This window comes from Zonotrichia leucophrys, chromosome 10 (genome assembly GCF_028769735.1).
Source record: "Zonotrichia leucophrys gambelii isolate GWCS_2022_RI chromosome 10, RI_Zleu_2.0, whole genome shotgun sequence".
Taxonomy (NCBI): domain Eukaryota; kingdom Metazoa; phylum Chordata; class Aves; order Passeriformes; family Passerellidae; genus Zonotrichia; species Zonotrichia leucophrys.
The window spans coordinates 19,207,307-19,233,434 of record NC_088180.1 but is presented as its reverse complement, the minus strand read 5'-3'; the positions used below and the strand labels follow the sequence as shown (position 1 = coordinate 19,233,434).

Sequence of the window (26,128 nt, the reverse complement as noted above, 5' to 3'; positions counted from 1 at the left end):
GCAAGAATTACAAGATTCTGACTCAACATCCCATCAAGATTTCCTCCTGCACATCAAAAATCCTGGAAAATTCCTGGATTCCTGATTGGGATCATCCTGATTTGGAAGAGTTCCATTTCCTCCCCTGCCCTGGGTGGGGCCTGTGATCCTGGTCTGGTTTTATTTCTCCCAAGAGCCACCAATAAAGGAGCTGAGTGTCACTCCCAGGAAGGGAATGCTGTCAGGCAGCAGGGCTGGGAAAACGGGAGGCGGGAATTCTTGGATCCATCCCAAAAATCTCCCGCCACATTCCCCGAGTTTGCCCAAACCCGTGGGGTGAGATGCGCTCGGAACGGCTCCTCAGGGAAAGGAAGATGCTGCCGATAAAAGGTGTCTCCCTGGACCGCTGAGAGGAAATTAATTAACATTTGGAAAAGCACTTTGAGATTCTTGGATGAAAGATGCTGGAGCTGGAATGCTGGCAACATTCAAATAAGTTGGAATAACGTTAATATTTATTGCGCGCGGCGCTTTCATCTTCAAAGCTCTTTACCAACATCAATGAGTTAACAAAGAAAATATTAATAAAGATTATATTTACCCATTAAATTACCCTCCCAAAGCACGGGTAAATAGAGCTGCCTCCAGATAAAAAATAGGATTTAAAAAAAAGCTGAGCCCCAGCTCCAGTGTCAGGCACTAAATCCCTGGTGGGGCTGGCCATGGAAAACCAACCTGGAACAAGGAATTCTTAGTTTATATTCTGAATGAGGAACTATTAGTTTATATTTTTAATGAGGAATTATTAGTGTAATAATTTTAACTTTTAATGAGATTGACTGGACCCTAGGCCTAATCCACCACAGCCAGGGTGGAAAATCAGGATGGCAAAGGGAGAAGGAAGAGCAGGGCTTGGAAAAGGGCTCTGGTTGGTGAGCAGGAATTCCAGAATCCCTGAGGCTGGAAAAGCCCTCCAAGGTCACCAAGTCCCAAAAATTACCCTCCAAAATTACCCTCCAGTTAAAAATAATATTAAAAGAAAATCTGAGCCCCCACTCCAGTATCAGGCACTAAATCCCTGGTGGGGCTGTCCATGGCAAACCAACTTGGAGCGAGGAATTATTAGTTTACATTTTGAGCAAAGAATTATTAGTTTATATTTTTAATGAGGAATTATTATTTTATACTTTTAATGAGGCTAACTAATTGAACCCTAGGCCTAATCCAGCTGTTCTGGGAATGCATCACCCACAGCCAGGGTGGAAAATCAGGATGGCAAAGGGAGAAGGAAGAGCAGGGCTTGGAAAAGGGCTCTGGTTGGTGAGCAGGAATTCCAGAATCCCTGAGGCAGGAAAAGCCCTCCAAGGTCATCAAGTCCCAAAAATTACCCTCCCAAATCACATAAATAGAGCTGCTCCTGGTGAGCAGGAATTCCAGAATCCTGGAAAAGCCCTCCAAGGCCATCGAGTCCCAGCTGTGCCCATCCCCACCTCATCACCTGAGTGCCACATCCAGAATTCCTTGGACACCTGGGATGACGAGGAGAGCTTTCCAAGCCAAACCATTCCAGGATTCTGGAGGCTGAGGATTCCAGACCTCCCTGAGCAGGCACTTCCAGCAGGAGGAGGAGGAGGAGGAGGAGGAGGATGTTTGGGTTTGTTGTGTCTTTGGGATAAACTCCAGGGAAGGGAGGAACGCTCTGTTCCACAGGAAGGAGAGGTGGAACCCCGAGGGAGCTCCCAGACCAAACCATCCCAAGGAACTGCACTCTCCTTTTTGGATTTGGAAGTCGATCCTTGCTGGCACAGGCGCAGCTCTGCCATTATCCCTGGGAAGCTGTGCCCAGCCGTTTACTGGAAAACCAGCGAAGGAGAGAGGAGAGAGCACTTCCGAGTGCATTATCTGCATTGATTGCAAACGCTCCCGGGGCAGCCAGGGCCCCTCTCCCTTTGGGGCTCACCTCCCCTCCCCCAGCTGGAAAGAGAAATAAATAAAGAGAAATAAATAAAGAGAAATAAATAAACCAAGGAAAGCATTCTGTTGTGATTTCCCCCCCCCCCAAACCCTGATTTATCCCAAATCCCCCCCGTTTCCATCGCTCTCCCCGGTGCACTCGGATGCATTCCAGCGCATAATGGGCTGGGATGGATTTTTGAGGAATCCACGGTGCTCTGCCGGCTCTGGAGGTCATTTTGGGCAGCCCATCGATGCTCAGCACAAATATTTCTGCTCTGCACCGGCCAGATGTGCGTGCCACAAACCCAGAGCCCTGCCCTGCTTTTCTCCAGGCTTGCTGTGAAAAACACCACGAGATCTGGGAAGGGTTTTGTGGCTCTTGTCAGGGCTGGGGCAGTTCCTCCAGAGCTGGCTGGAGGCTTTACAAACCCAGCCACACATTAAAGCACCCCCGTTAATCTCCTGTACAACCCCAGCCAGGCAGAGCTTCAAACATGCTTCGTTTGGGAGAGAAATCGAATGTTACCTTTGGGAAATACGCTTATTATTAGCATTAGACACGGCTTTTGGGCTCCTTCCAGGAACTTTGCTGAGTTACGGGCGGTTTGTTCCCGCTTTTCTTTGTGTCCTGGATTTATGGGCAGACAGCGGGGCTGAGCCGTGCTGCTGCCATCCCAGGGCTGTGCAAACACGGATCCTTGTCCTGATTCCTCCCCCCTTTGGGGCCAGCGAGGAGCAGATCCCTCTGCTGAGGAAAAACCTCAGCAGCTCCTGTTAGAGGTTACAGCCTAAGTTCTGATGTTATATTTATATCATAGTCTAAGGCTTTTTACTTATTTATGTTATGATATATAAATATATGTAAATATAGAAATATTATATATATCATAAATTAAACTACAACAAATTTTTATAATTATGTATTCTTTATATATTATTATAATTACATCATCATTATTACATAATTATGTATATTGCATGTATTTATATATGTATTATATATGAACATATAATATATACTTATACAATATATATATGTATATATACAATATGTATATATTATATATATGTATTTATATATGTATTATATATGAACATATAATATACATGCATATATTGTATAATGTATAAAATATTGCAAAATGCATATAAATATATACATACATATGTATAATATATGCATATATATAATATATATGCATACATATGTTAAATATATGCACATATTACATATGTATATTGCATAATTACATATTATTACCTAATTATGCTATGATATATAGATATATGCAAATATAGAAAAATTATATCTATTATAAATTAAAATAGAATAAATTTTTATAATTATGTACTATTCACATATTATTATAATTACATTATTATTAAATATTAATTACATATAGTTATATAATATTTATGTATTTATACTTTTACTATATATCATATTTATATAGCATTGTATTTTCATTTTTCTTTATTTTTGTAGTTGTTTAATTTATTATATTTTAACTTTTTAATTTAATATTTTTATTTAGTTTCATGTGGTTTTATTTTAAATTTTAAATGTTTTTATTTGAAGTTATAAATTTATATTTTTAATATTTAAGTTTAGAAGGTTTTTTTAAGGTTTTTACAGTAAATTTGGCGTTGAAGTTTTAGTTTATAGGGTTAAAGTTTTAAGAGTTTTTTGTACTTTAGATTTTAATTTTTTTTTAAATAGATTTAATTTAAGCAAAGTGCTTTAAGGAAGGGCCAGACTGACAGCCGGACAAACAGCCAAGGTCTTTTCCTCCCCATGTGATGTCTCCATAATCCTCCGTTCCTCCCCTAGATCAACAGGTTCCTCTTTATGTGTCATTGTCAGCCCTGGCCACAAGGAGCCTTTTGTCTGCAGCTCCGACCCAAACTCTGCGGAGCCTTGTCCGGTTTTCGGCTGTTTGGAGGGCCTGGAAAGGCCCGGGGTGGCCTTGGGGCAGCCGCGTATCGAAGGACGAGAAGAGGCTTCAGTTCTTCTTTCGGTCTTTATGTTTATTAATTGTTTATCTAAAAGATTTTCTCTCAGCCCGACAGAGCTCTGCTCAGCAGCCAGCCATGAGCACACTCCCTGCCCTCCGGGCGGTCACCTATCTTTATACCCATGGTTACGTGTACAATATTTATCATTTTTCCCCAATACCTTTTATTCTTATTGTCCGGTGCACTTTCAGTAATGACCAATCCCAAAGTGCCACCATCACCACAGAAGATGGAGGAGAAGAAGAAGAAGAAGAAGGACAGGACACGCCCCAATTCCTCCATCTTACTTCTCTAAACCCCCCTGTACAGAAATCCTAAACCCTGTGTCTCACTCTCTAATTAACCAATCCCTTCACCATTCACCCCGGTGAAACCCTCCTGTCCTCATACAGGTGTCGTCTCCTGTGTAGGATCAAAGTCCAGCCACCAGACACTTCTGGAACATTCCAGGACTCCCGAGCCCCCCAAGGGTGCTCTCGGTGACACCTCAGTCCTGAGGGGCTGAGATCCCACAGAGCCTTTGCTGCCCCTTCCTGCCGTGAGCTCTCGCTCTCTGAGGGCCGCGGGCCCAGCCCTGGCCTAGCCGGGGATGCAGCGCCACAACATCCCCGTTCTGACACCAGCACCCACCCTGCTGCAGCAAACCCCAAATTCCTGACCCTCATCTGCCCCAGAGCTGCCTCTGCCCCTCCTCAGGTTTGGATTTTCTATTTTTCACATTCTGTGCTGCTTTAGTTTGAGGGTCTGGGCTTCACATTCAGCGTTGCTGAGCTCTGTGCACAGAGCAGGGACACAAAACAATCCCTGCCCCAGCTGGCACCAAGCACAAATGCCCCAAATCTCAGCCCAGAGCACAAACCCCGTGGGCTGCAGAGAGAAAAACAAGCAGGGTGGGACTGCCTGGGCTAAGCTGGGATGGGACAATGAACTGCAAGGTGCAAATGGAGCAGAGCTGATCCCAGGGACAGAGCCCGTGCCCCTCGTGCATTTTGGGGCCATTTTGGTTCATCTTGGGTGCAGCCCTGGCTGGGCTCTGGTGCTGCCCAAGGTGCATCCATGGAGGAGATGCTGGGAATGAATCCCTGCTTTGTTCTGGAGCTCTGCCCAGCCTGCCCAAGGCACCATGATCAGCGTGGGGCATTCCCACAGCTCCTCTGAACATCCCAGCCGGATTCCTGCTCCTCCTGCACCCATGGATGCTCCCTGGGAATGCCTCACTGAGGGACGAGCACCAGGACACAGGGAGAAATCATTGATTTGCCCTGAAATTCTCCCAGTTTCCTGGGATTTGCCACCACCTTGCTCTCAAGCTGATTGGGAAGGGTGGGAAAAGCTGCTGCTGTTTGGGGGGACCTTGTGAGGGACATCCTTCATTTCCCACGGGCTGGGGAGAGTTCACAGCCTGGAGCTGGCGCTGGTTCTGCCCTGTCACAGAAACCCTTTTGTTTTCCCATAAAAACAGCTCCGGAGCCAAATTCCTACCTGTGTCCTGCAGGGTGTGTCCTTGCCACATCACAGAGCAGGGTTTGCTCCAGGTAACCCTGCCCTGGAACCTCAGGGGTGGCTTGGGGCTGCTCAGGAGAAGGGAAACCAACTTTTTTTTTGTTGTTATTATTTCACTTCTCTCACCAAAGACTTGCGTTCACAAATGTTTTTCCCAGAGCCTGGGAGGGGGTGGGATTGGTTTCACTTTCCTGGGTGTTTAAGGGCAGAGAAAGCTCGGCCTCACCATTTGCTGCTGCTCCAGGAGAGGGAGGAGAAGGGGAGGAACTTCTTATCTGCCCCGGGAGCCCTTATCTGAGGCGGCCAGCTGGGTGACATTGGGACAGCAGGAGGGACAGGCCGGGGGGAGGACAGACAGACAGACAGCATCTGCAAGGAAATAAAACTGTGAGAGGAAAGGGGGTTCCTGCACCCAAAATGCCTCTTGGGACACCCAAAATGCCCCTTGGGACACCCAAAACCCCTCTTGTGCCACCCAAAATGCCCCTTGGGACACCCAAAACCCCCCTTGGGACACCCAAAATGCCCCTTGGGACACCCAAAACCCCCTTGGGACACCCAAAATGCCCCTTGGGACACCCAAAACGCCCCTTGGGACACCCAAAACCCCTCTTGTGCCACCCAAAATGCCCCTTGGGACACCCAAAACCCCTCTTGGGACACCCAAAACCCTCTTGGGACACCCAAAACCTCTTGGGACACCAAATGCCCTTGGGACATCCAAAACCCCCCTTGGGAACCAAAACGCCCTTGTGCCACCCAAAATGCCCCTTCCCAGAGCAGCTGAGGCTGCCCCCGGATCCCTGGCAGTGCCCAAGGCCAGGCTGGAGCACCCTGGGACAGGGGAGCTGGGATTTAAGGTCCCTCCAGCCCCAATCCTTCCAGAATTCCATGATAATTCTGGCTTCAACCTGCCCAGCATTACTCTGGGGCAGCACAATTCCAGGCTGGATACCTCCGACAGAGCCACCACCCAAGCTCCAGAACCAAACCATCCGTCATTTGTGACACATTTAAAAAAAAGAAAAATAAAATTAAAAAAAAAAAATGAAAAGAGAAACCAACCCAAATGTGATGACAGAATTTCCTGCAGAACCTCTGCTACATGAAAATGAACAGTAAATGTTTTAATTTAGCTGAGATTTCACTCCGAAGAGGAAGACGTACAATTTGTTCGGGATGAGTTGACAGATGGGAAAATTAAGTCCTCCCTTATTGTTCCATTTGCTGGATGCAAAAAAAATACTTAACACTTGCAGAGGCCTGGGAGGGTGGGAAGAGCTCGGGAATATCAGATGTCTGGGCAAAAATTAGAGACAGCAGAGGCTGGGGCTGATCCTGGGAGATGCCACATGCTCCCAGCCTCTCCAAAATTCCAAAATTCAGCTTTTCCCTGAGCGCTCCTCAGCCAGCTCCCTGTGGGAAAGCCAAGGAATAAAGGGGTGAATTTAGCATTAGACCAAAAAAGCAGAATTACACAAGATCCTTTCTGTTTGATGTCTCCACCCAGTGAACTCTTTCAAAACAGCGACTTCTCTCTTTCAGCTGAATTTTCCTTTTTTTTTTCCTTTTTTTTTTTTTTTTCGAGTTGGAAGCCTTTAGCTAAAATATCTTTCTTTTCTCTGCTAATAAAGACAGACTGTTAGCACTGCTTTTCCCCTTCCCAATGAAGATGTCCTGCAGTTTTCTCCCGTCTGGGGACCCAAAATTCTTTCAAATGATACCAGGAAATAATTGGCACCTCTTGGCCAAAATTGCTGTGGAGTGGCTGCTCCTGTGCTCACATCTGGGCTCTCCCAAACAATAAATTATGGATTAATGGCACATCCTGGAGCAGACTGGAGGCCAAATTCCCCCCTGGGAACTGGGGTTATGACGGACCTGCTGTACCAGGGATGTTCCCATATGTCCAAGTAAAAATCAGCTGTGAAGTGATGGCCAGGAAAGGGGTTTAAAACAAAAAAAAAAATTGGGTTTAAATTTTTTTAAAAAAAGGGTTGAAATTAAAAAAAAGGGTTTGAAACCAAAAAAGCACCCAACCCCCAGCAATATCCCACTATTGCCATGGTGTAAAGGGCTGGGTCTGGTTTGAGGTGCTCAGGACGCCACGTCCCGTGACAAACAGAGGGGTTTGGTGGTGCTCGGTTGAGTTTGTTCCTCTTTATCAGCCGGGCAGGCACAGCCTGTCCCTTCTGCTCTGCTCCCCCGGGAGGGGCCTGCGGGAAAATCCACAGTGCTGCTGGTCCCAGCCCCTCTGAGGAGCTGCAGAGCCAGCCCATCCCAGAAAACCCCGGGAAAACACGGATACAGCCCCGGGAAAACACGGATACAGCCACGGGAAAACACGGATACAGCCACGGGAAAACACGGATACAGCCCCGGGAAAACACGGATACAGCCACGGGAAAACACGGATACAGCCCCTGGGAAAACACGGATACAGCCCCGGGAAAACACGGATACCCACGGGAAAACACGGATACAGCCACCGGTCCGGGAAAACACGGATAAACCCCTGGGAAAACACGGATATACCCCTGGGAAAACACGGATACAGCCACAGGAAAACACGGATATACCTGGAAAACACGGATACAGCCCGGGAAAACACGGATACACCCTGGGAAAACACGGATACAGCCACGGGAAAACACGGATATACCCCTGGGAAAATACGGATACAGCCCTGGGAAACACAGATACAGCCCCGGGAAAACACGGATACCGCCCCGGGAAAACACGGATACAGCCACGGGAAAACACGGATATACCCCTGGGAAAACACGGATACAGCCCCGGGAAAACACGGATACAGCCACGGGAAAACACGGATAAACCCCTGGGAAAACACGGATACAGCCCCGGGAAAACACGGATACAGCCCCGGGAAAACACGGATACAGCCACGGGAAAACACGGATATACCCCTGGGAAAACACGGATACAGCCCCGGGAAAACACGGATACAGCCACGGGAAAACACGGATAAACCCCTGGGAAAACACGGATACAGCCACGGGAAAACACGGATACAGCCCCGGGAAAACACGGATAAACCCCTGGGAAAACACGGATACAGCCACGGGAAAACACGGATACAGCCACGGGAAAACACGGATACAGCCCCGGGAAAACACGGATAAACCCCTGGGAAAACACGGATACAGCCACGGGAAAACACGGATAAACCCCTGGGAAAACACGGATACAGCCCCGGGAAAACACGGATACAGCCACGGGAAAACACGGATACAGCCCCGGGTATTCCCTGCTGTGCTCCCAGCTCATCCAAAGCTGCAGGTTCTGCAGAAGGGACCGTCAGGGAATCACCAGGCTGGAAAATCCCTCCAAGAACGGTCCAGGCACCAACCCAGCCATGTCCCCAGTGCCTGTCGTGGTTTGGAAGGACAGGTGTCTGCTCAGGAGGGCAGGAGCCTCCCCTGAAATGGAAAATGTAAACTCACTCCCTCTGAATTATTGTAATTTTGAAATTAAGGGGCTCTCGGGCGAAGATTTGGGAGCGGGAATAGCAGTTCTTCATTAAGAAAAATAAAAATTAGAAACCAAAATTTAAAGTTAAAATTAAAAATTAAAATTTAAAATAAAAATGACAATTAAAATTAAAAATTAAAATTTAAAAAAAAAAATTAACAATTAAAATTAAAAATTCAGTAATACAAACCAACACTGCTAGAGTCAGGACAGCCCCCTGTGTGTCAGGGGGGTGTCCCAGCCCCATCCCATGGGGGCTCAGCCCTCCTGCAGTGCCAGCTGTGGCTCTGCTGCAGCAGGATCCTGCACAAGGGGGGAGTTTTCCTCTGAAATTCCAGTGATGGTTTAGATGGGCCTGGTCTTTCTCTGGGAATGCAGCGGGCAAAGGCTGCTGAGGTGTCCCAAACCTCAGATTGTACCCAGGCAGGAATGCTTGGCTCCTCCCCTGGGCGGAGCATCTCCCCATGGGATGCTGGGATTGGATCAGCCGTGCAGGGACACTCACTGGCCATGAACAGAAGATAATTAATAATTAATAGCCCATTAACAGAAGAGATCTCCTGGAGGTTGTGGCAGAGATAAAGGAACCTGCCCCATGAGCAGAGGATCACAGCCCCAGCTCTGACAGATGTGACAGAACCCACACCCCCAGCCACATCCTGCATTCCCAGCCTCAGGCAGTGCCACATTCCCACAGGGGTGTCCCAGAGGGACGGTTGCTCATGGGGACACTGGGTTTCCTCATTCCCTTGGGATCCATCCCCGGAACTCAGCGGCCTCCGAAGGAAAATCTCACTGCAGGCACCAAGGAGCTCTCCAAGGCTCAACCCTCCTTCCCATCTCAGCTCCTTTAGGCAAACCCCCACCTGCACTTTCAGCCTTTTTCCCCTTCTTTCAACCATTTCTTTACCCATGGAGGTTTTCTTGGGGAAAAAAACCCAAAAAACCCAAAGCAATTTAAACCCAGCCCATTGTTTTCACACACCCGAGCTGCAGCGAGCTCTCAGAACGTGGTTGTGATTTGCCACATCTGTTATTTTAACACGTTGTTCTCCTGCCAAGAGCTCCATAAAAGGTGTTCTGTGACCCCTGGTGCCACGGAATCCAGCGTGCTGCCACAGCTGGGAGCCCAATGGAGCATTCCAGCCCCAACCTCACCTGGGATTTTTGTTCCTGAGCATCTTCAGACACGGAGATCAAGCGTGGCGTGGATCCTCCTTTCACAGACAGGCCCAATGGACGAGTTCATGGAATCATGGAATTCTGGAATTGTCCTCTTCCATGGGCAGGGACTCCTTCCACCATCCCAGGCTGCTCCAAGCCCTGTCCAGCCTGGCCTGGGAACATCCAGGGGCAGCCCCAGCCTCTCTGAGAATTCCATCCCAGCCCCTGCCCACCCTCCCAGGGAACAATTCCTTCCCAAAACCCACCCAAATTTCCCATTTTCCATTTGGAAGCCATTCCCTGTGTCCTGTCCCTCCATCCCTCGTCCCCAGTCCCTCTCCAGCTCTCCTGGAGCCCCTTCAGGCCCTACAAGGAGCTCTGAGATATTCCAGAACCTTCTCTTCTCCTCTCCAGGCTGGGCAATGCCAGCTCTCCCTGCAGAGCAGCCTCACCCACCTGGCAGCAGGGATTTGGCCGTGGCAGAGCTTTGCTGTGCCAGGACAGATTTCCTGGGACACTCCGGGGCTCTGCCATGGCTGGGACACCCAGAACTTTGGAGATTTCCAGCCTGGCACAGCCCTAAATGCAGGGCTCCATCTCCTTCTCCCGGGTCAGGGATTCTGTGCGCAGTTTCTCGTTTGGACCACGGCTCTGGAAAACTTGATTGGAGCTGTGAAAACGGAATTTTTATTGGGGAGAACGGAGCTCCTGCCAAGGTTTATTTTTCGAGGGAGTAAGGCCTAATCCTGGAAGTGGCTCCAGGGCTGTGCTAGTCTGGATGCCCTTGCAAGGGTTTATGGCAAGCACGCAGCCAAAGCTGGCTGGGCTGGCGGTGTTTGCCTTGGCCGCGTGCTGCAGAGGGTAACCAGCTCCAAATGTGCTCCCCGACGTGGTGCAGGCATCACTAAAATCCATTTTCCCCCAGGTTTCTCCTTTTCCCCCCCTTTCTCTTCCATTTTTACACAATTAGCACGTTCCCAGGTCCATCCCACCTGAACACAAGGCAGCAGAGTAACAGCCCCAGCTCCAGACAGAACCCCAGAGACGCGGCTCCTGCCAGCTTCCAGATTCCCACAAAATCCAGCCTGAAGCCCCTGCCCAGGTGGAAACCTTCCAGGGCACAGCACATCGGGTTCCCCCAGGGAGCCCACACTGGTTATGGCGTGTGGGGACCCTCTGGAGGGAGCTTGGCATGCGGGCTGAGCAGAGCCGTAAACGCAGGAATGCCTGGGAAAGGAGCGAATTAAAACGTGCGAGACTTGGCAAGGGGACACTCACAGCCCTTGCAGCCCAAGGCTGAGCCCCAGAGCCAGGGCAGCTCCAGAGGATCCCCAAAAAGGGCTCCCGGCCTCTGCCAGGGGGTTTTCCTTTGGGGCAGGAGTTGTGCAGCACTGCCCACCATGCCGGGGGTCGGGAAGGGGATCCTGCCCCACTCATCCTCACCTGCAGGAGGGTCCTGAGAACTGGGAGGGGACTGCAAAGGTGAGGGGAATGAAACACCCCCTTGTGAGGGCAGGGGGAGGAGATGGAGCTGCTCAGCCTGGAGATCTCCAAAAAAACATCAAAAAAGATGCAGAATCTTATGATTGAGTCTTGAGGTGCAAGATCTCCAAAACAATCCCTCCAAAAGGAGCAGATCCCATAACTTTGTAAGACTCAGAAAAGAGATCAAACAGAGGGATTGTTGGCTTTTGAGGGGCAGAAAAACCCCAGGAAAATGTGGTTTAAGTTTCCAGGAAAATCATTTGGTTCACTTTGTTACGTGAATTAAAAGTAGTTCTGTAAGCAAGGAGAGCTGCCCTGCTCACTCCCTTCTCGCAACAGAGCAACACACAAAAAGCCTCATTAGCACCCAAAATTCAATCAATTTAATTAAACCCACCTCTCCTCACACTTGGACACCCCTGTTTATGCACAGCTCCTTGCTGTCCTGCTCACACTCACCCCTAAAATGCTGGATTTCAGCCCAAAGGACACCGGCCAGACTTATCATCACTCAAATTAAATGGATTTCCCAAAAAAATGAAGAGAAGGCAGGAGGGACCTCCAGCCAGGCCAGGACTAAACATCACCTTGTCCTCAGGCAGAGCCTGAAACAGCTGGGATTATTTCCCCAAGAAAGATCTTTTGGATTTACAGGCAGCCAACAGCTCATGGGATCGTTTTGGTCACACCTGAACCCTCCAGGTGCTGCTCAGACCCTGGACAAACCCACCCAGGGTGGGCAGGATCCTGGGAATGAATGTGTCGGCATCCCTGTGGGACCACGGGATCATTTTGGTCACACCTGAACCCTCCAGGTGCTGCTCAGACCCTGAACAAACCCACCCAGGGTGGGCAGGATCCTGGGAATGAATGTGCCGGCATCCCTGTGGGACCATGGGATGGTTTTGGTCACACCTGAACCCTCCAGGTGCTGCTCAGACCCTGAACAAACCCACCCAGGGTGGGCAGGATCCTGGGAATGAATGTGCCGGCATCCCTGTGGGACCACGGGATCATTTTGGTCACACCTGAACCCTCCAGGTGCTGCTCAGACCCTGGACAAACCCATCCAGGGTGGGCAGGATCCTGCCAGCACCCCTGTGGGACCACGGGATCACCCCCAAAGGGTCACAGCAGGGCTGTGCTGGGAAAAAGCCCCAAAAGCTTTGGTCTGGGAGGGGAGGAGGAAGCCCAGAGGACACCTTGGGAAGGTGATGGAGCAGATCCCGCGGGGATGCATCCCCAGGGAAATGCTGGGGCTGTGACAGCCGGTGCAGCCTCCCGGGCACGGATCGCTCCTGGGGATGGAGGGCAGGGACAGCGGGGTTTATTTACCTTGGCTCCGGCGGGGCTTTGGCGCAGCGTCCGCGGCATCCTCGTGGCCAAAGCTCTGATTTGGGGACGGGATAAGGGAACGAGCAGCGGAACCGGCCGGGCTGGGATGGCACCGGGGGCAGCGCCGTCCCTCGGGATCGATGCTGTCCCGGTGGGGAGCAGCGCTGGGACAGCCCCAGAGGCGGGGACAGGCCCCTGGGGAGGGCGGATGTCGCGCCCTGTGCCCGCCCAGGGGCAGCCCGGGCACGAAGGCTCCGCTCGGTCCCGGCTCCGGAGGGGAGCGCTGGGCTGGGCTGGGCTGAGCCGCCACCTCCTGGCGCCTTCCAGGAATCGGGAATTGGCGTGGGAAGGAGCTCAGAGCCCGTCCCGCGCCACCCCTGCCATGGCAGGGACACCTGCCACCATCCCGGGCTGCTCCAGCCCTGCCTTGGGCACTGCCGGGGATCCAGGGGCGGCCACAGCTGCTCTGGGAATTCCATCCCAGCCTTCCCCACCCTCACAGGGAATTCCATCCCAAAATCCCATCTAAAACTCATCCACACGGGGAGCAGCAGAGGTTTGGGACACGCTCGGTGCCCAGCGGCACATTCCCATCCACTCCCATCCATTCCCATCCCCTGCCCAAAGCTGGCACTCGGCATCGCTGCTGGAGACGCTCCCGAGGGCATCCCCAGCCCCGGGAATCGCCTCCCGCCAGGAAAAGCCCCCGGAATTCAACCCCAGCGATGGCTCCGAGCGCTTCCCAAAGGGGCAAATCCCTGCCCAAGGGGTTGTCCCGGGGGTCTCCGCTGCCCGCACCCCCAGGTGGGGCTGCCCCGCACAGGGCAGTGCCGGCCCGGCAGCCGGAGCCGATCTGTCCCCGATCTGTCCCCGAGAGCCCCCGGCAGGGACAGATGGGGCCGGGCCGGGCCAGGCTGAGCCGCTCCCGGGGCTGCTCCGCCACCCGCCCGAAAGAGCGGCTCCATCCGCTGCGGCCGCAGAACCTTCTGCTTCCCCCATTCCTCACACACAGGCGCCTTCCTGCTTTAATTATTTAAAACTCCCGACTCTGGCTGTTTATTTTCGGGAGCTGTTATCCCATTCAACTATTTTGAGACTAAACAACAGCGACAAAAAAAACCCCACCAACTATAAAAAAAATTGAAGCCTTTCCCTCATTCTGCCAGTGAAGTTTAATTCACTCTAATTATTTCATATTACTTAGACTGTAATAGTTTCATAATTTCTAGTATATTAAGCACTTAATACGTTGTGTCATTTCAAGCCGCATATTAAATTCTGCAAAGCACATTTTAATGAGCACTAAGTAGTGGGGCAATATTAATACAACCTAATGGCTCATTTCTGTGCCTGTGTTGGGAGGCACCGCTGGGGCAGGTGGGCTCAGCGGGGCCTGGGTGAAATTATGGGCTGGAGAGACACCCAGGGCACCTCCTCTGTGGGGTCACCCGGTGCCACTCCTGTCAGGTGGCACCAACGACCCACAGAGGCACAAAACGCAAAGGAAAGGGCTGTGCTGCCACTCTACAAGCTCCAAAATGTCCAAACGTTTCATTCCCTCAATGAGGGCCTCTCAGCTCAACTCAGACCCCAAATTCACCTCCCTGGGTCACACCTGGGTCCCCTCCGTGTCCTGCCCGGTGATCCCCCCTGCACTCACCTGGGGGTGCCACCAGCCCCGCTGCTCTGCTCAGGGTCGCACTCGGGGTGTCCTGTGCAGGGGAGCTGTGACCAGAGGAAGAATTCAGGAATCCCAGAATGGCTGGGAAGAGACCTTAAAGCTCATCCCGTTCCAGCCCTGCCATGAGCAGGGACCTTCCCGCTGTCCCAGGCTGCTCCAAGCCCCGTCCAACCCGGCCCTGGGCACCCCCGGGATGAGACAGAGAAACCTTGAGAACGTTCTCTGAGACCCAGACAGACAAAAACCCAAAACCCCATTTGGGCCTCCGCCCCGAGGGTTTTTAGCCTTCATCCCAGCCCACCGTGCCCACCTGCGGGGCTGGGAGCGCCTCCTCCTCCCCTCAGGGTGGGTGGGCGATGCTGCCCCGCTGAGCCGATCCCGAGCTCGGAATCAGGGCCGGAATTGAGGAGCTGCAGCTCCGGCTGCGCCCACGCGGTGGCGCCCCAGGCCGCGGAACGGCCTAATGATGAGCCTGGCGCTAATTGAGCCCCGCGCTAATTAACAGCGGCTCCTTCTCCGCCGGCCTCCCGGGGCCGGCCGGACCCCACCATGGCAGCCCCGGCCCCGATCCGCGGGGTGCTCCGGGCCCGCATCCCTTCCCGGTGCCGGTCCCGCGGTGCTCGGTGCGTCCCCTCCGAGCCCCGGAGCTGCCCCGGTGCCGCCTCTCCCCATCCCGGCCCCGCAGCGCTGCCCCGTTATTTCTGGGCTAAAACCCGGCTATTTCGGGCCCATAGGTGTGCGCGCACCTCCGCGCCCGCGCTCCGAGCTCATTAATGCGGTACCTTCATGTGTGAAAGGAGCATATAAATGGGCATTAATGAGCTCCGGCTGCGCGGGGAGCCCGGGGCACCCCCGGCCCGGCCCCGGGCCAGCCCCACGCACCAGGCGGCTTCTCCAAGTGTGTTTTTATTAAAGAACCAAAGTCACGTACAGAGGGGGCTGTCCCCAGAGCGGGCGAGCGTTGTTGTGCCTCGGGAGTCGCGGGCCGCCCGTTAAAGTGCCGTTACATCCAGAATTTACAGGGGTGGGGGGAAAGGAGGAGGGCGGGGGGAGATAAATATACATCATAAATAAATAAAAATCCGACAAATACTGTACCAAGAGAATCACAGTACATTTATATCCATTGCACATCGCCACTTTTGTTTCCAGTCTGGACGAGGGTGGAAGAAGCGGACACACGGGGAGGGAGGGGCGGGCGGAGCGGGGGCCGCCCCCGCCCTGGCGCAGTCCGAGCACAGCCGGGCTCTGTCCTCTATGTACAGGTGGCTCCTCGTGGGCATGGCTTGCGTGGGCTCTGCCCGCATGGCTTCGGCGTGGGGCGCGGCGCTCACTGGGGCAGCAGCGGCGGCTTGAAGGAGCAGTTCCCGCTGCAGTGCCGCGGGGTCAGCATCTTGCAGGAGAAGTGGTGCAGCGCGTCGTGAGCCTCTGCAAGGCAGCGAGCCGTCACCCCCGGAGCCCCCCCCCGGGCGGGGAGGGACCCCCGAGGCCTCTCCGAGACCCCCCCGGTACCTTTCAACTTCTGCTGGATGGCGTAGCGCGCCTTCCGCTCCTGGTCCAGCTCGTTGCACAGCGTGTCTGCGGTGGGAGCGGCGCTGGCTGAGGGTCCCGGGGGGCTGAGCCCACCCCGGGCAGGGGGACGGGGGGACGGGGGCGCAGGGCCGGGCACGGCTCTCCCGGCTCGCCGGGTAAGGCGTTTCACGGCTCGGGTTTTTGATTTAGCCCGAGTGGAAGCGATTGCGGGAGCGAAGGTTCGTTCGCTGCCGTGCGAACGATTCCTCGCAGCTCGGAATCGCGAGAGGAGTTGGAGGGCAGGAAAAGGTACAGAACGAAAGAAAGGAAAAACAAAACAAAACAAAAAACCCCAAACAAAATCAACAAAAAACAGGAGAAACAAAAAAAACCAAAACAAAACAAACAAACAAAAAAAACCCCAAAAAACCTCTAAACAAACAGAAAACAACCAACCAAAAAAATCCCTAAAACATAAACTGAAAACCCCAAAACATAAACTGAAAACTCCTCACCCAAACAAAAAAAAAAGCAGAAATAAAATAGTTTTTTTTTAAAAAGGGAAATAAAATGAATAAAACAAAAATAAAAGTGCTAACGGGCTCGGCCTTACCTCGCACGATCTGCAGCTGCTGCACCATCTCCTCCCGGTACGCCAGCTCCCGCTTCATCTGGTCCTGGAAGTTATCTGTGGGGCCGGGGGTCAGCGCCGCGCCCCCCTGCCCGGGCGGGCCGTGGGCAGGGGATGGGGCACCGGTACCTTTCAGGCTCTGGAAGTCCCTCTCCAGCTTTTTCCTCAGCTCCATTTGCTCCAGGACCAGTTTTTGTAACTCATCTGTTTAAAAATACGCGGCGGGGTTGAGGGGAGCCCGCACTTTTCCATCTGGAGGCGGCTCAGCGCGGCGCTAATCGCATTACGTTACATTAATCACAGGAGTTAATCACTCCTGCACAAAACACAAATACCCCGAGCCGCGGGCAGAGGCCGGGGGGCGCCGCGACCCCCGCCCCTCACCTCGGGCCAGGTTCTCGATGTCCTTCTCCACCAGCTGCGTCCCGGTGACATCCATGGCCAGCCCTTCCTCGCCTGCGGGGCCAGAGCGGCGTCAGCCCGGCCGGGGAACCCGCGGAGGGGCCGCGCATCGCCCCGCGGAGCGGTGCTTACCTCTGTCGGTATTTACAGGGCTGGCATGAGAGACATTCCTTTGGTCCTGATAGGATTTTCTGCTCTCTAAATCCTCCGCCGCGGAGTGATTGTCTTCTTTATCTTGCTCTTAAAGTTAATAAACCGATTTTCAACCGTAAGCAATGAAAGTATGGTCCTGATATATCCTTAATTACATAATTACGGACAAAGCCCTCGTTAAAACCTTCTTAGCGGACATCCTAATCGCTTTGCCGTTGGAAAGTAGCTTGTGGGCAGGAGCTTGGCCCCGCCGGCCCATCCCCGCCGCGCCGGCCCCGCTCCCCGCCCGGATCCCGTTTGTTTCGCTTTTCTCCCCAAAGCCCCAAACGAAAGCGGCCCCTCGGGACCCCCCCCGGGGCCGAGCCCGCGTTACCCTTGGCCTCGGGGGCGCACAGGAAGGCGGCGGGGGCTCCCAGGGACGCTGCGGGCTTCAGCGGCTGCAGGAGCTCCCCCCTCTCGGCCGCGAACACCTGCAAGAGAGCGAGTGAGGAGCGGGCCCGGCCCCGGGCACCCCCGAGGGCAGATCCCGCTGCCGGCCCCGCACCTCGTAGGCGCCGCTGCTGCCGCTGCGCTCGGGGCTGCCGTCGGGGCCCGGGCCGCCCTCCTGCGCGCCCGCCTCGCCCGCCTTCTCCTCGGGCCCCTCGGCCCCGGCGGGCGGCGGCGGCTCCTCGGGCCCGGCCAGCAGCCGCGGCGGCGGCGGCTCCCGGCCCTCGGCGGGGCCCACGGCGGGCACGGCGGCGCCTTCCTCCTCCTCGTCCTCCGGGAAGCGGTTGGACTCCACGTCCACCTCGGGCTCCTCGGCCGTGTCGCCGCCGGGGGACAGCGAGCGGTAGCTGGAGCTGCCCTCGCTGAGGAAATCCGGCGAGAGGTAACCGGGGCCGCGGGGCCCCGCGCCGCCGAACGCCTCGCGGGTGCCGTAGAGCTTGGCGATGCTCTCGGCGTCCTTCACCACCGGGCGGAAGGCGGACAGGTAGCTGCCCTTCCTGGGCAGCGGCAGCGGCGCCAGCAGCGCCTCGTCCCCGGAGCGCTCCTCCTCGCCCGCCGCCCGCGACAGGGCGCTGGGGCAGCGCTCGCCCTCGGCGCCCGCGCCCTCCTGCGGGGTGGCGCTGCTCCGGCCGCTGCCCGAGGGCTCCGAGCCCTCCAGCTCCCCGTGCCGCCCCGCCAGCCCCGCCGGCTCGGCCGCCGCCGCCGCCGCCGCTGCCGCCGCCGCCACCACCACGGCCGTGGCGGCCGCCTTGGCCGGGCTCTGCGCGGGGTAGGGCGGCACGGGCAGGCTGCCGGCGGCCGGCCAGAACACGGGGAACGAGGGGTACACGCCGGCGTCCTTGGCGGCGCCGGGCTGGTGCGGCGGCTGGGCCGGCTGGTGCGGGTGGGGGTGCGGGGGTCCCCAGAACATGCCGGGGGGCAGCGCGCCGCCCTTGCCCGCCTCGCCGCCCCCCGCGCCGCCCAGCGCCTCCTCCTGCTTCTTGGGGCACAGTCCGAAGGCGGCGGCGGGGAAGCCGTAGGGGTGCGGGAAGAGCGGCGGCGGCAGCTTCTGCAGCATCCCGAAGCCCTTGCTGGGCACCGGGATCACCGGGTAGCTGCGCACCGCGCCCGCCCCGCCGTGCGCGCCCGCGGCCCCGCCGTGCGCCGCCGCCGCCGCCGCCAGCCCCAGCGCGCCGCGCTCGCCCGCCGCCTCCTGCCCGCTGCACCGGAGGCTCTTGTGCGCCGGGGCCAGCTCGGGGCCGGCGGGCGGCGGCGGGTGCAGCGCGGCCTTGGCGGCGGGGGAGCCGGCCCCGGGCCCGCCGGCGGCCGCCCCTTGCAGGGAGAAGGTCCGCTTGCGGGTGCCGCCGTTGAACATGGCCTTGACATCCTCCCAGGCGTGCGACAGCTCCTCCGTGGCCGTCTTGTCGCTGAGCTTGAGGTGGCGGCGCCAGGAGTTGAAGTTGGCGGCGTCGGGCTGGGTGTACTTGGAGTCCGGGGTGCGGTGGGAGTGGAAGATGAACTTGTTGGGCGAGAAGTACATGCTGCAGTAGCTGCACTTGATGCACTTGGCGCGGGAGCTGTTGTAGCGCGCCGGGATGAAGCTGCCCCGGGAGCCCCAGGCGCACTCGTGCACCACGTCGAAGGCGAAGTTCTCGGGCAGCTTGGGCGGCTTGTGCTCGCCCAGGAAGGACTTGCAGAGCCGCTCCGCCTCCCGCTTGGTGATCATGCCGCAGCGGCGGGACGAGATGGGCATGGCCCCGGCCCGCCGCAGGATCTCCAGCTGCACCGGCGTGCACTGCACGCAGGTGATGCCCAGGGCCACGCGCCGGTTGTGGATCTCATTGTAGCTGTAGTTCTTGAGCAGCGTGTTGGAGATCTGCGCCAGGCACAGCCGCTCCTGCCCGTCGATGACCAGGGACACGATGGGCACGCCGTACAGGGAGGTCTCACCCACTTGGTTGGGCTTGAGGGTATTGGAGCCCTGGTACGGCTGCAGCTCTTGCTTTGAATTTGGGGAGGAGCTTGCATCTCTCCCATTTCCCATCTGACTGGCGATCGCCTCCATTCCCCCCCAAAACGCCCCTGCAAAACGAAATCGGGGAAAGGCGCGGGTTAGAGGCGCTCCCGAGGCCCCGCCGCCGCTCCCGGCCCGCCGCTCCCGGGCCCCGCGCTCCGCGGCCCGCCCGATCCCCGCCGCGCGGCCCGGCCGCTGTTTGCTCTGCGCTGCCGGCCCCGACCCGGAGCCCCTCGGGCGCTGCCGCAGGACCCTCCCGGGCCGGCGGGGTCCGGCGAGGCCGGAGCGCATCCCCCGCCCGCGGCCGCCGGGACCGAGCGCCGCCGCATCCGGGCGCGGCCCCGCGGCTGAGCGGCCCCGGGAGCCCGGGGCAAGGGCACCCCGGGGGGGTCAGCACCTCCGCCTCCTGCCGCGCCGAGTCCCCGGGAGGTGCCGCGTCCCTTCCCTTTGTGCCGGCTCGCCGGGCCGTGCCGTGCCGTGCCGTGCCGGTGTGCGGCGGGCTCCGGGCGGGCTCCAACGAAAGGCGCCGGAGGATGCGGCCGGCGCGTCCCGGGGGCCCGAGCCCCGGCCGGAGCGGGCGGGCCCAAACTTGGCGCTCGGTGCCCGCGGGCGGAGCGGGGCGGCGGGCGCGGTGGCCCGGAGCCCCTTTGTGGCGTCCCCGGCAGGCGATTAGGCGCGGGCGGATTAGGGGCCGGGGCGGGCAGCGCCCGCCGCACGTAGCAGAAGGGCAGCAGCGAGCCAGGCAAATTGGCTTAGCGGGGAGGGCTCCCGCTGCTTAAGCCGCTTCCGTGGTAATTACACAAAATAACGGGGAGCGAGTCCCGAAAACGCGCCCCGCTTTGCGCCCCCCCATCCCCGCGCCCGCCCCTCCATCCGCCGCCCGCCCGCACTCACCGCGCCGCGGAGCCCGGCTGGACGTGCAGGCTCTGCTCGGGACTAGGGGCCGCAGCCCGGAGCCGGGGCCGCCATCGGCCGGGGGGGCCCGTCCGCAGCGCGCCCGTTCCCGGGGCAGCCGGAGCTGCGGGGCGGGCGGGCAGCGGGCGCGCCCTTCACCGACGCCTCGGGGCCGCCGCCCGCCCCGCCGCCGCCGCGTCCGCCCGGGCGAGATGCAACAAGAGCGAGTGACCAGCCGCGCCACCGAGGGAGGATCCGGATCCGTACTTGGAGACGCTGCACATTGATCCGGTGACAGCTAAAATAACGGGAAGACACACCCACTTAGCACCAGCATATTTACATTAACGGCCTCCGGGACCCCGCCGCCGTCAATCACCGATGCGCTCCAGTCAATCACGGCGCGGCTTTAAGGCACGGCGGAACGGGGAGGGAGCGGGAGGGGGGGAGGGCGTGGGGGGCCGCCACCGAGCGGGGACCCGCCCGGGCAGCCCGAGGTAAGAGCGGGGATCGGCCCCGCGCCGCACCTGCGTGGGCTCCGCGCCCCCGTGTCCCCCCCGCGCCCGCCTCCCGCCGTGCCGCCAGCACGGGGGCAGCGATGCTCGTTGAAAGTTTGCGCGGGGAGCGGGCGGTAACGAAAAGAGGAGCCCGGGGAGAGCGGCGGAGGGACCCCATCGAAATCGGGGATGCGCTGCTGCCGCGCATCCCTCTCGCAGCCGGGATGCGCGCTCCGGTGCGGGGCGCGGGTGCGGGAGCGGTACCGGGGACGAGGGGGGGACATCGGGCGGCAACGAAATCGCCCGGAGGAGGGGGCAGAGAGGGGCGAGCTCGGGTTTTTCGTTCCCCACGGGGGCTCACGCCACGCCGGCAGGACCGGCCGACAGGACCGGCGGAGCGGCTTAGGGGACCCGGCGCTCCGGTGTCCGCCGGTCGTGCCGGTGTGGCGGGGGCCTCTCGCCGCATCCCTGCCCGGGTTGGGTTCCCGCATGCGGCGCTCGTCACGGCCACGTTAATTAAACTGTAATTAATCATCGCGTCCGGCCGCGATCGGCGCAATTACAGCGATCAAACAGAAGTTAATAACGGCGCGGATCGCCCCCAGCTATCACTTTTGTGTGTGCCCCCGCGCCTTTCTTCCCCGCCATCACCGGCGGCACCGGGAGGATGCGGCGGGGCCGGCGCGGAGCGGAACGCGGGAGCGGAGCCGCCCTTCTCCTGCGCGGAGAGCCGAGCTCCGGCCGCGCTCCCACGCGGGACAGCGGCCGCGGCTCCCCCCGGGACGCCCCGTCGGGGGGGACGCGGACCGGGCGCTGCCGGCCGGGCCTTGCGGCGCGGCCTTCCCGCAATGATCGCAACCCGAGCCGGTAATTATTCCTCGCCTTTTAATTATTTATCCTCGCCAGCCCCCCCCCTCCTGCAGCCATACGGAGGCAGGAGCGCGGTGAGACGCTCCCGCGCCGGTCGAGCCCCGCTCGGCCCCGCGTTTGGGGCGATCCCGCCGCGCTCGGCACCCGCGGGAGCCGCGCCGGGCTGCGAGGCACCGGGAGCGGGCGGCGGCGGCGCGGACCGAGCCGGTACCGCCCGGACCGGGAGGAGAGAGGGGGGCTCCGGGAGGACGCGGCTCTGCCCCCGTTCCCTGCCCGGGCCGTGCCCCTGCCCGGTGCCCGCGGAGCTCGCCCGGAGCGGCGGAGGCGGCCCCGGCTCGCCCCGACGGCGGCGCGGAGCCCCGGGCAGGGGAGCGGCCCCGGGCCCGACCCCGGCCCCGCCGCCCCGGCCGCGCTCCTCGCAACCGCCGTATCTTTAACAGTTGAATTGACTGCAGTTTTTGTCAGTTAATTAGGTTTAATTTACATAATTAGTACAGTATAAAGAGTATTGGGGATAATCAGGAGGTACGTCTCGCTTACTGTGTAAACACGGATTCGGAATTAAAAATCAGATGTAATTAAGGCGTGTGCGCGCGGCTTTTAATTGTAATGAATTTCTAATTAACGCTCAACGATCGCCGCACGCGGGAGCCGGGACGTTTGCGGGCTCCGCCGCCCCCCAAACCGGGGACCCCCCCCGGGACACCCCCGGGACCGGGGGGCGCGGAGGGCGCAGCCCCGACGGGACCCCCGTCCTTCCCCGCTCCCCGGGCCGGTGCCGCCGGCAGCCGAAGCCGGAGGATAATTTAGGTTAAAACTTAGGGAGCCGTGTCACGGGTGTATAAATAAATAATCACGCGTGGCGGGCGCGGAAGGCCCCGCGCTCCTGGAGGGCTGAGCCGAGATTGCCACATAAATCACGGCGGTCTAATTCAGTGGAAGTTTAATAAACGCCTCCTATTGGAAATGAATGTTCCCCATTTAACAGTTGTATCAGCACCATATAAAACCATGACCCCAATAAATTTAATTTTAGAGGCCGATCAATCCGGGCTTCTCTCCATCGATCCGCGGCGGCTCTGCACCTCCGCAGCCTCTTCCGCGGCCCTTCCCGCCGAGGCGGGGGAAGGAGCGTTTCGATTAGACTCTTTATTAGGAAAAGATTGCTCCGAGAGGCCTGAAAATTAAACGGTGACATTTTAATTACTGGACATTGACAAAGGGAGCGGGCGGCGGCTCTCTGCAGGCCGGGCACACCCGGCCTGACCCGGCTGCTGAGCCCCGCGGGCTCCGGGGAGCCTGGGGCTCCCTCTGGGTGCGCCCCGGGATCCCTTCCCAGGGCTGGGCACAGCTGACCCCCACCCCGCTGCACCCCTTCCGTGCATCCCCCTTCTGTGCACCCCCTTTTCTGTGGCCCCCTCCGTGCTCCCCCCACACCCCCTCCATCCCCACAGCACATCCCTGGCTGTCCCCGGTGTGCCCCAGGCCCAACCCGCAGCTGCTGTCCCCTTGTCCCCCTCACTTCACCTCCGTGGCCCCCGAACCCTCCCTGCGCCTCGGAACCTCCCGGTTTTCCTGGGCCGGAGCGGCTGCGGGAGCGCGGGATCGATAGGCGCCGATTTATTGATCGGTGGAGCCGAGCACTGGGCAGGGATGCAGCGGGACGAGGCCAGGGCAGCGCTGCAGGCCGTGCCGTGCCGTGCCGTGCCCGCTGCGGGATGGAGCCGCACTCACCTGCGCGGGCCTGGCCGCGGGAAGTTTTCCTCCTCCTCCTCCTCCTGCTGCTGCTGCCCATAAAAGCCCAGACATCCATTTGCCATTAAACACCTCCGGGCTCTCACAAACCTTGAACTTGCGCCGCGGGCCCCGCGCCGGAGCAGCCGCAGCCGGGAAGGCTCAATCCATAAATCCTGTCCTGGGCGCGCACGGTGCTTCACGGACAGAGCCTCTGCCGAAGGTAACGCAGCTCCCGCAGCTCCGGCTGCAAAAGGCGCAGGATCACAGGCTCGCTGAGGCTGCTTTGAGTTAGGAGAGACCTTAAAGCTCCTCTCGTTCCAACCCCACCTCCATGGGCAGGGACACCTTCCTCTAGAGCAGCTTGCACAACCTTTTTTTTTTTTTTTTTTAAATTCTGTGTGACCAAATACTGCAATAGGAGATTTTAAATTTCTCTTTTTCCCCGTTAGGTTTTCCCAGTCCAGGCTGGTGAGCTGGGGGAGCAGGAGGAGGCCAGAAAGTTTAGAGACACCCCCAAACTGTGGTGCCTGTGAGACCCCCGGGAATGCTGAAGATGAGTTACCTAAAACCCCGGTGACAGCTCAGGACCTCACCATCATTCAGTGGCTCCAGCTCCTCCCCGGAGAGCCCCTGTGCCCCCAGGCCTGGCTGTGCCCGCGGGGACATCGCTGCCACCCGGCCGCAGCATGTGGGGCTCGGGCTGCTCCTTACCTGGCTCCCCGGGCAGAGGCACCATAAAAACCCCGCCCTGGGGGCAGAGCGGGCACAGCTGGATCCTCTGAGGCTCCCGGGTAACCGGGGGCACCTGGGCTGTGTTTGTGCCCTGATGGGCCGGCCCGTGGCAGCAGGGCAAGGACGGCTCCCCGGGGGCGTCCCTGTGTTTGTCACATCCCAGCGGGAGCGGGATGAAGAGCTCGGAGTTGTGCCCGAGAAGCTGAGCAGCCCTGGAGCATCCTGGGGACGGGATTCGCCGCTCCTGTTCCCTGCCCGAAGGGGCTCTGTGTGTGTGCCCTGCCCCCGGAGCAGCCCCGCAGAGCGGAGCCGCCACCTGGGACAGTCCCTGTCCCTCCTGTCCCTCCTGTCCCTGTCCCTGCCCAGCTGCAGCTCCCGGAGCAGCTCCCGTGGGATGTGGTGGCTCCCGGATTGTCCTGCCCGGGGGGATTGTTCCGGTGGCTCCCGGACTGTCCCGGTGGCTCCCGGATTGTCCTGCCCGGGGATTGTCCCGGTGGCTCCCGGATTGTCTTGCCCGGATTGTCCCGGTGGCTCCCGGATTGTCCCGGTGGCTCCCGGATTGTCCTGCCCGGATTGTCCCGGTGTCTCCCGGATTGTCCTGCCCGGGCCAGCGCTGGGGCCACAGAGCCGAGCCAGGCCAGTGCCCGCTGCGGTGGCATCGCCCCCTCTGTCCCCGCCGAGCCGCTTCTCCCGCAGCTCTCGCTCCCCACCAGTGGATTTGCCTCCCTGCAGGAGTTTTTTTCCCCCCCAAAAAAGCCCCAAATTCCCAGGTTTTGCCCGCACACTCCCCCGTCCATCCCGGTCCCACGGATGCCTCCAGGTGAGCTTTCCCTGCAGGACCGGCAGGCAGCAGAGCACCCACGGCCTCCCCAGCTCCAGCCCTCCCGGTTTTCCTCTCGGGCACCCGGGGATCAAAGGGAGCTCCCCAGAGCTGCTCCCGGCCATGGCTCAGGTGCGGGCCGAGGGACAGCGGCAGGTAAAGGAGCCCTGGCAGCCCCGCCTCCCCCCCGGCTGTTCAGGCTGCTCTTCGGGAAACAAAGACGGGCGCTCTGCCTTTGGAATGCTGACAGCGGGCTGGGTTTGGCCACGGGATACGAGAAACAAAATATTTTCTAATTCTGTGCTGATTTAAGGGCGATCTTCCACGGGCTCTTCTCACGGGAGCTTTGCCTGGCAGCGGGAAAGGGAAATGTGGAAAATATTGGAAGTTTTGGCACAGATGGGACACATTCCGTTTTTCCCACATCCACGCTCCCATGGGAATCATTATCACGGAGGTTAAAGGAGGGGAGACAGAGGTGACATTGGTGGGGGAGCCCTCAATGAGGTGCTGGGGTGAGGAGTGGGACTGGGGGTCACTCTGCATCTGAGGGATCCTGTGCTGAACTCATTGCACACCCCCGATGCCATCCCCTGAGCAGGACTCGGCTGTAGGGTGTGATATTGCTGCATTTCCTGCAACCTTTCCAGCAAGAAATGCCACAATTCAAACCCCAAAAAATGCAGCAGGGAAGAGGGGAGAGGGCAAAACCATCCCTGGGCGGTGGCTGCTGGGTGGTGCAGGAATTGGGCTCCATTCCCAGGTCTCAGCTGGGAACGCCAGCAAGGCT

At 58.0% G+C, this 26,128-nt stretch overlaps 1 protein-coding gene and 1 long non-coding RNA gene across 5 annotated transcripts; both read right to left on the bottom strand.

Moving 5' to 3' along the window:
- Positions 1-15,366: 15,366 nt before the first annotated feature.
- SKOR1 (SKI family transcriptional corepressor 1) lies at positions 15,367-20,935 on the bottom strand. Of its 2 annotated transcripts, XM_064722034.1 has the most exons (9): positions 20,683-20,935; positions 17,854-19,856; positions 17,683-17,779; positions 17,289-17,396; positions 17,139-17,210; positions 16,884-16,958; positions 16,737-16,811; positions 16,124-16,189; positions 15,367-16,039 (listed from the first exon to the last, which is right to left on the bottom strand). In XM_064722034.1, exons 2-9 carry the CDS (start codon positions 19,837-19,839, stop codon positions 15,942-15,944), a joined length of 2,577 nt encoding a protein of 858 aa, XP_064578104.1. In that variant the 5' UTR covers positions 19,840-19,856; positions 20,683-20,935; the 3' UTR covers positions 15,367-15,941. The 2 variants fall into 2 exon arrangements, with proteins under 2 accessions (XP_064578104.1, XP_064578103.1); XM_064722033.1 differs by lacking the exon at positions 17,139-17,210 and having other exon boundaries at positions 20,683-20,814.
- Positions 20,936-22,509: 1,574 nt separating this feature from the next.
- On the bottom strand, positions 22,510-24,508 carry LOC135452302 (uncharacterized). Of its 3 annotated transcripts, none has more exons than XR_010441577.1 (3): positions 24,349-24,508; positions 23,784-24,030; positions 22,510-23,226 (listed from the first exon to the last, which is right to left on the bottom strand). It is a non-coding gene; the product is annotated as an uncharacterized LOC135452302 (long non-coding RNA). The 3 variants fall into 3 exon arrangements; XR_010441579.1 differs by having other exon boundaries at positions 23,895-24,030; positions 24,349-24,505; XR_010441578.1 differs by having other exon boundaries at positions 24,380-24,504.
- Between the last annotated feature and the right edge of the window lie 1,620 nt (positions 24,509-26,128).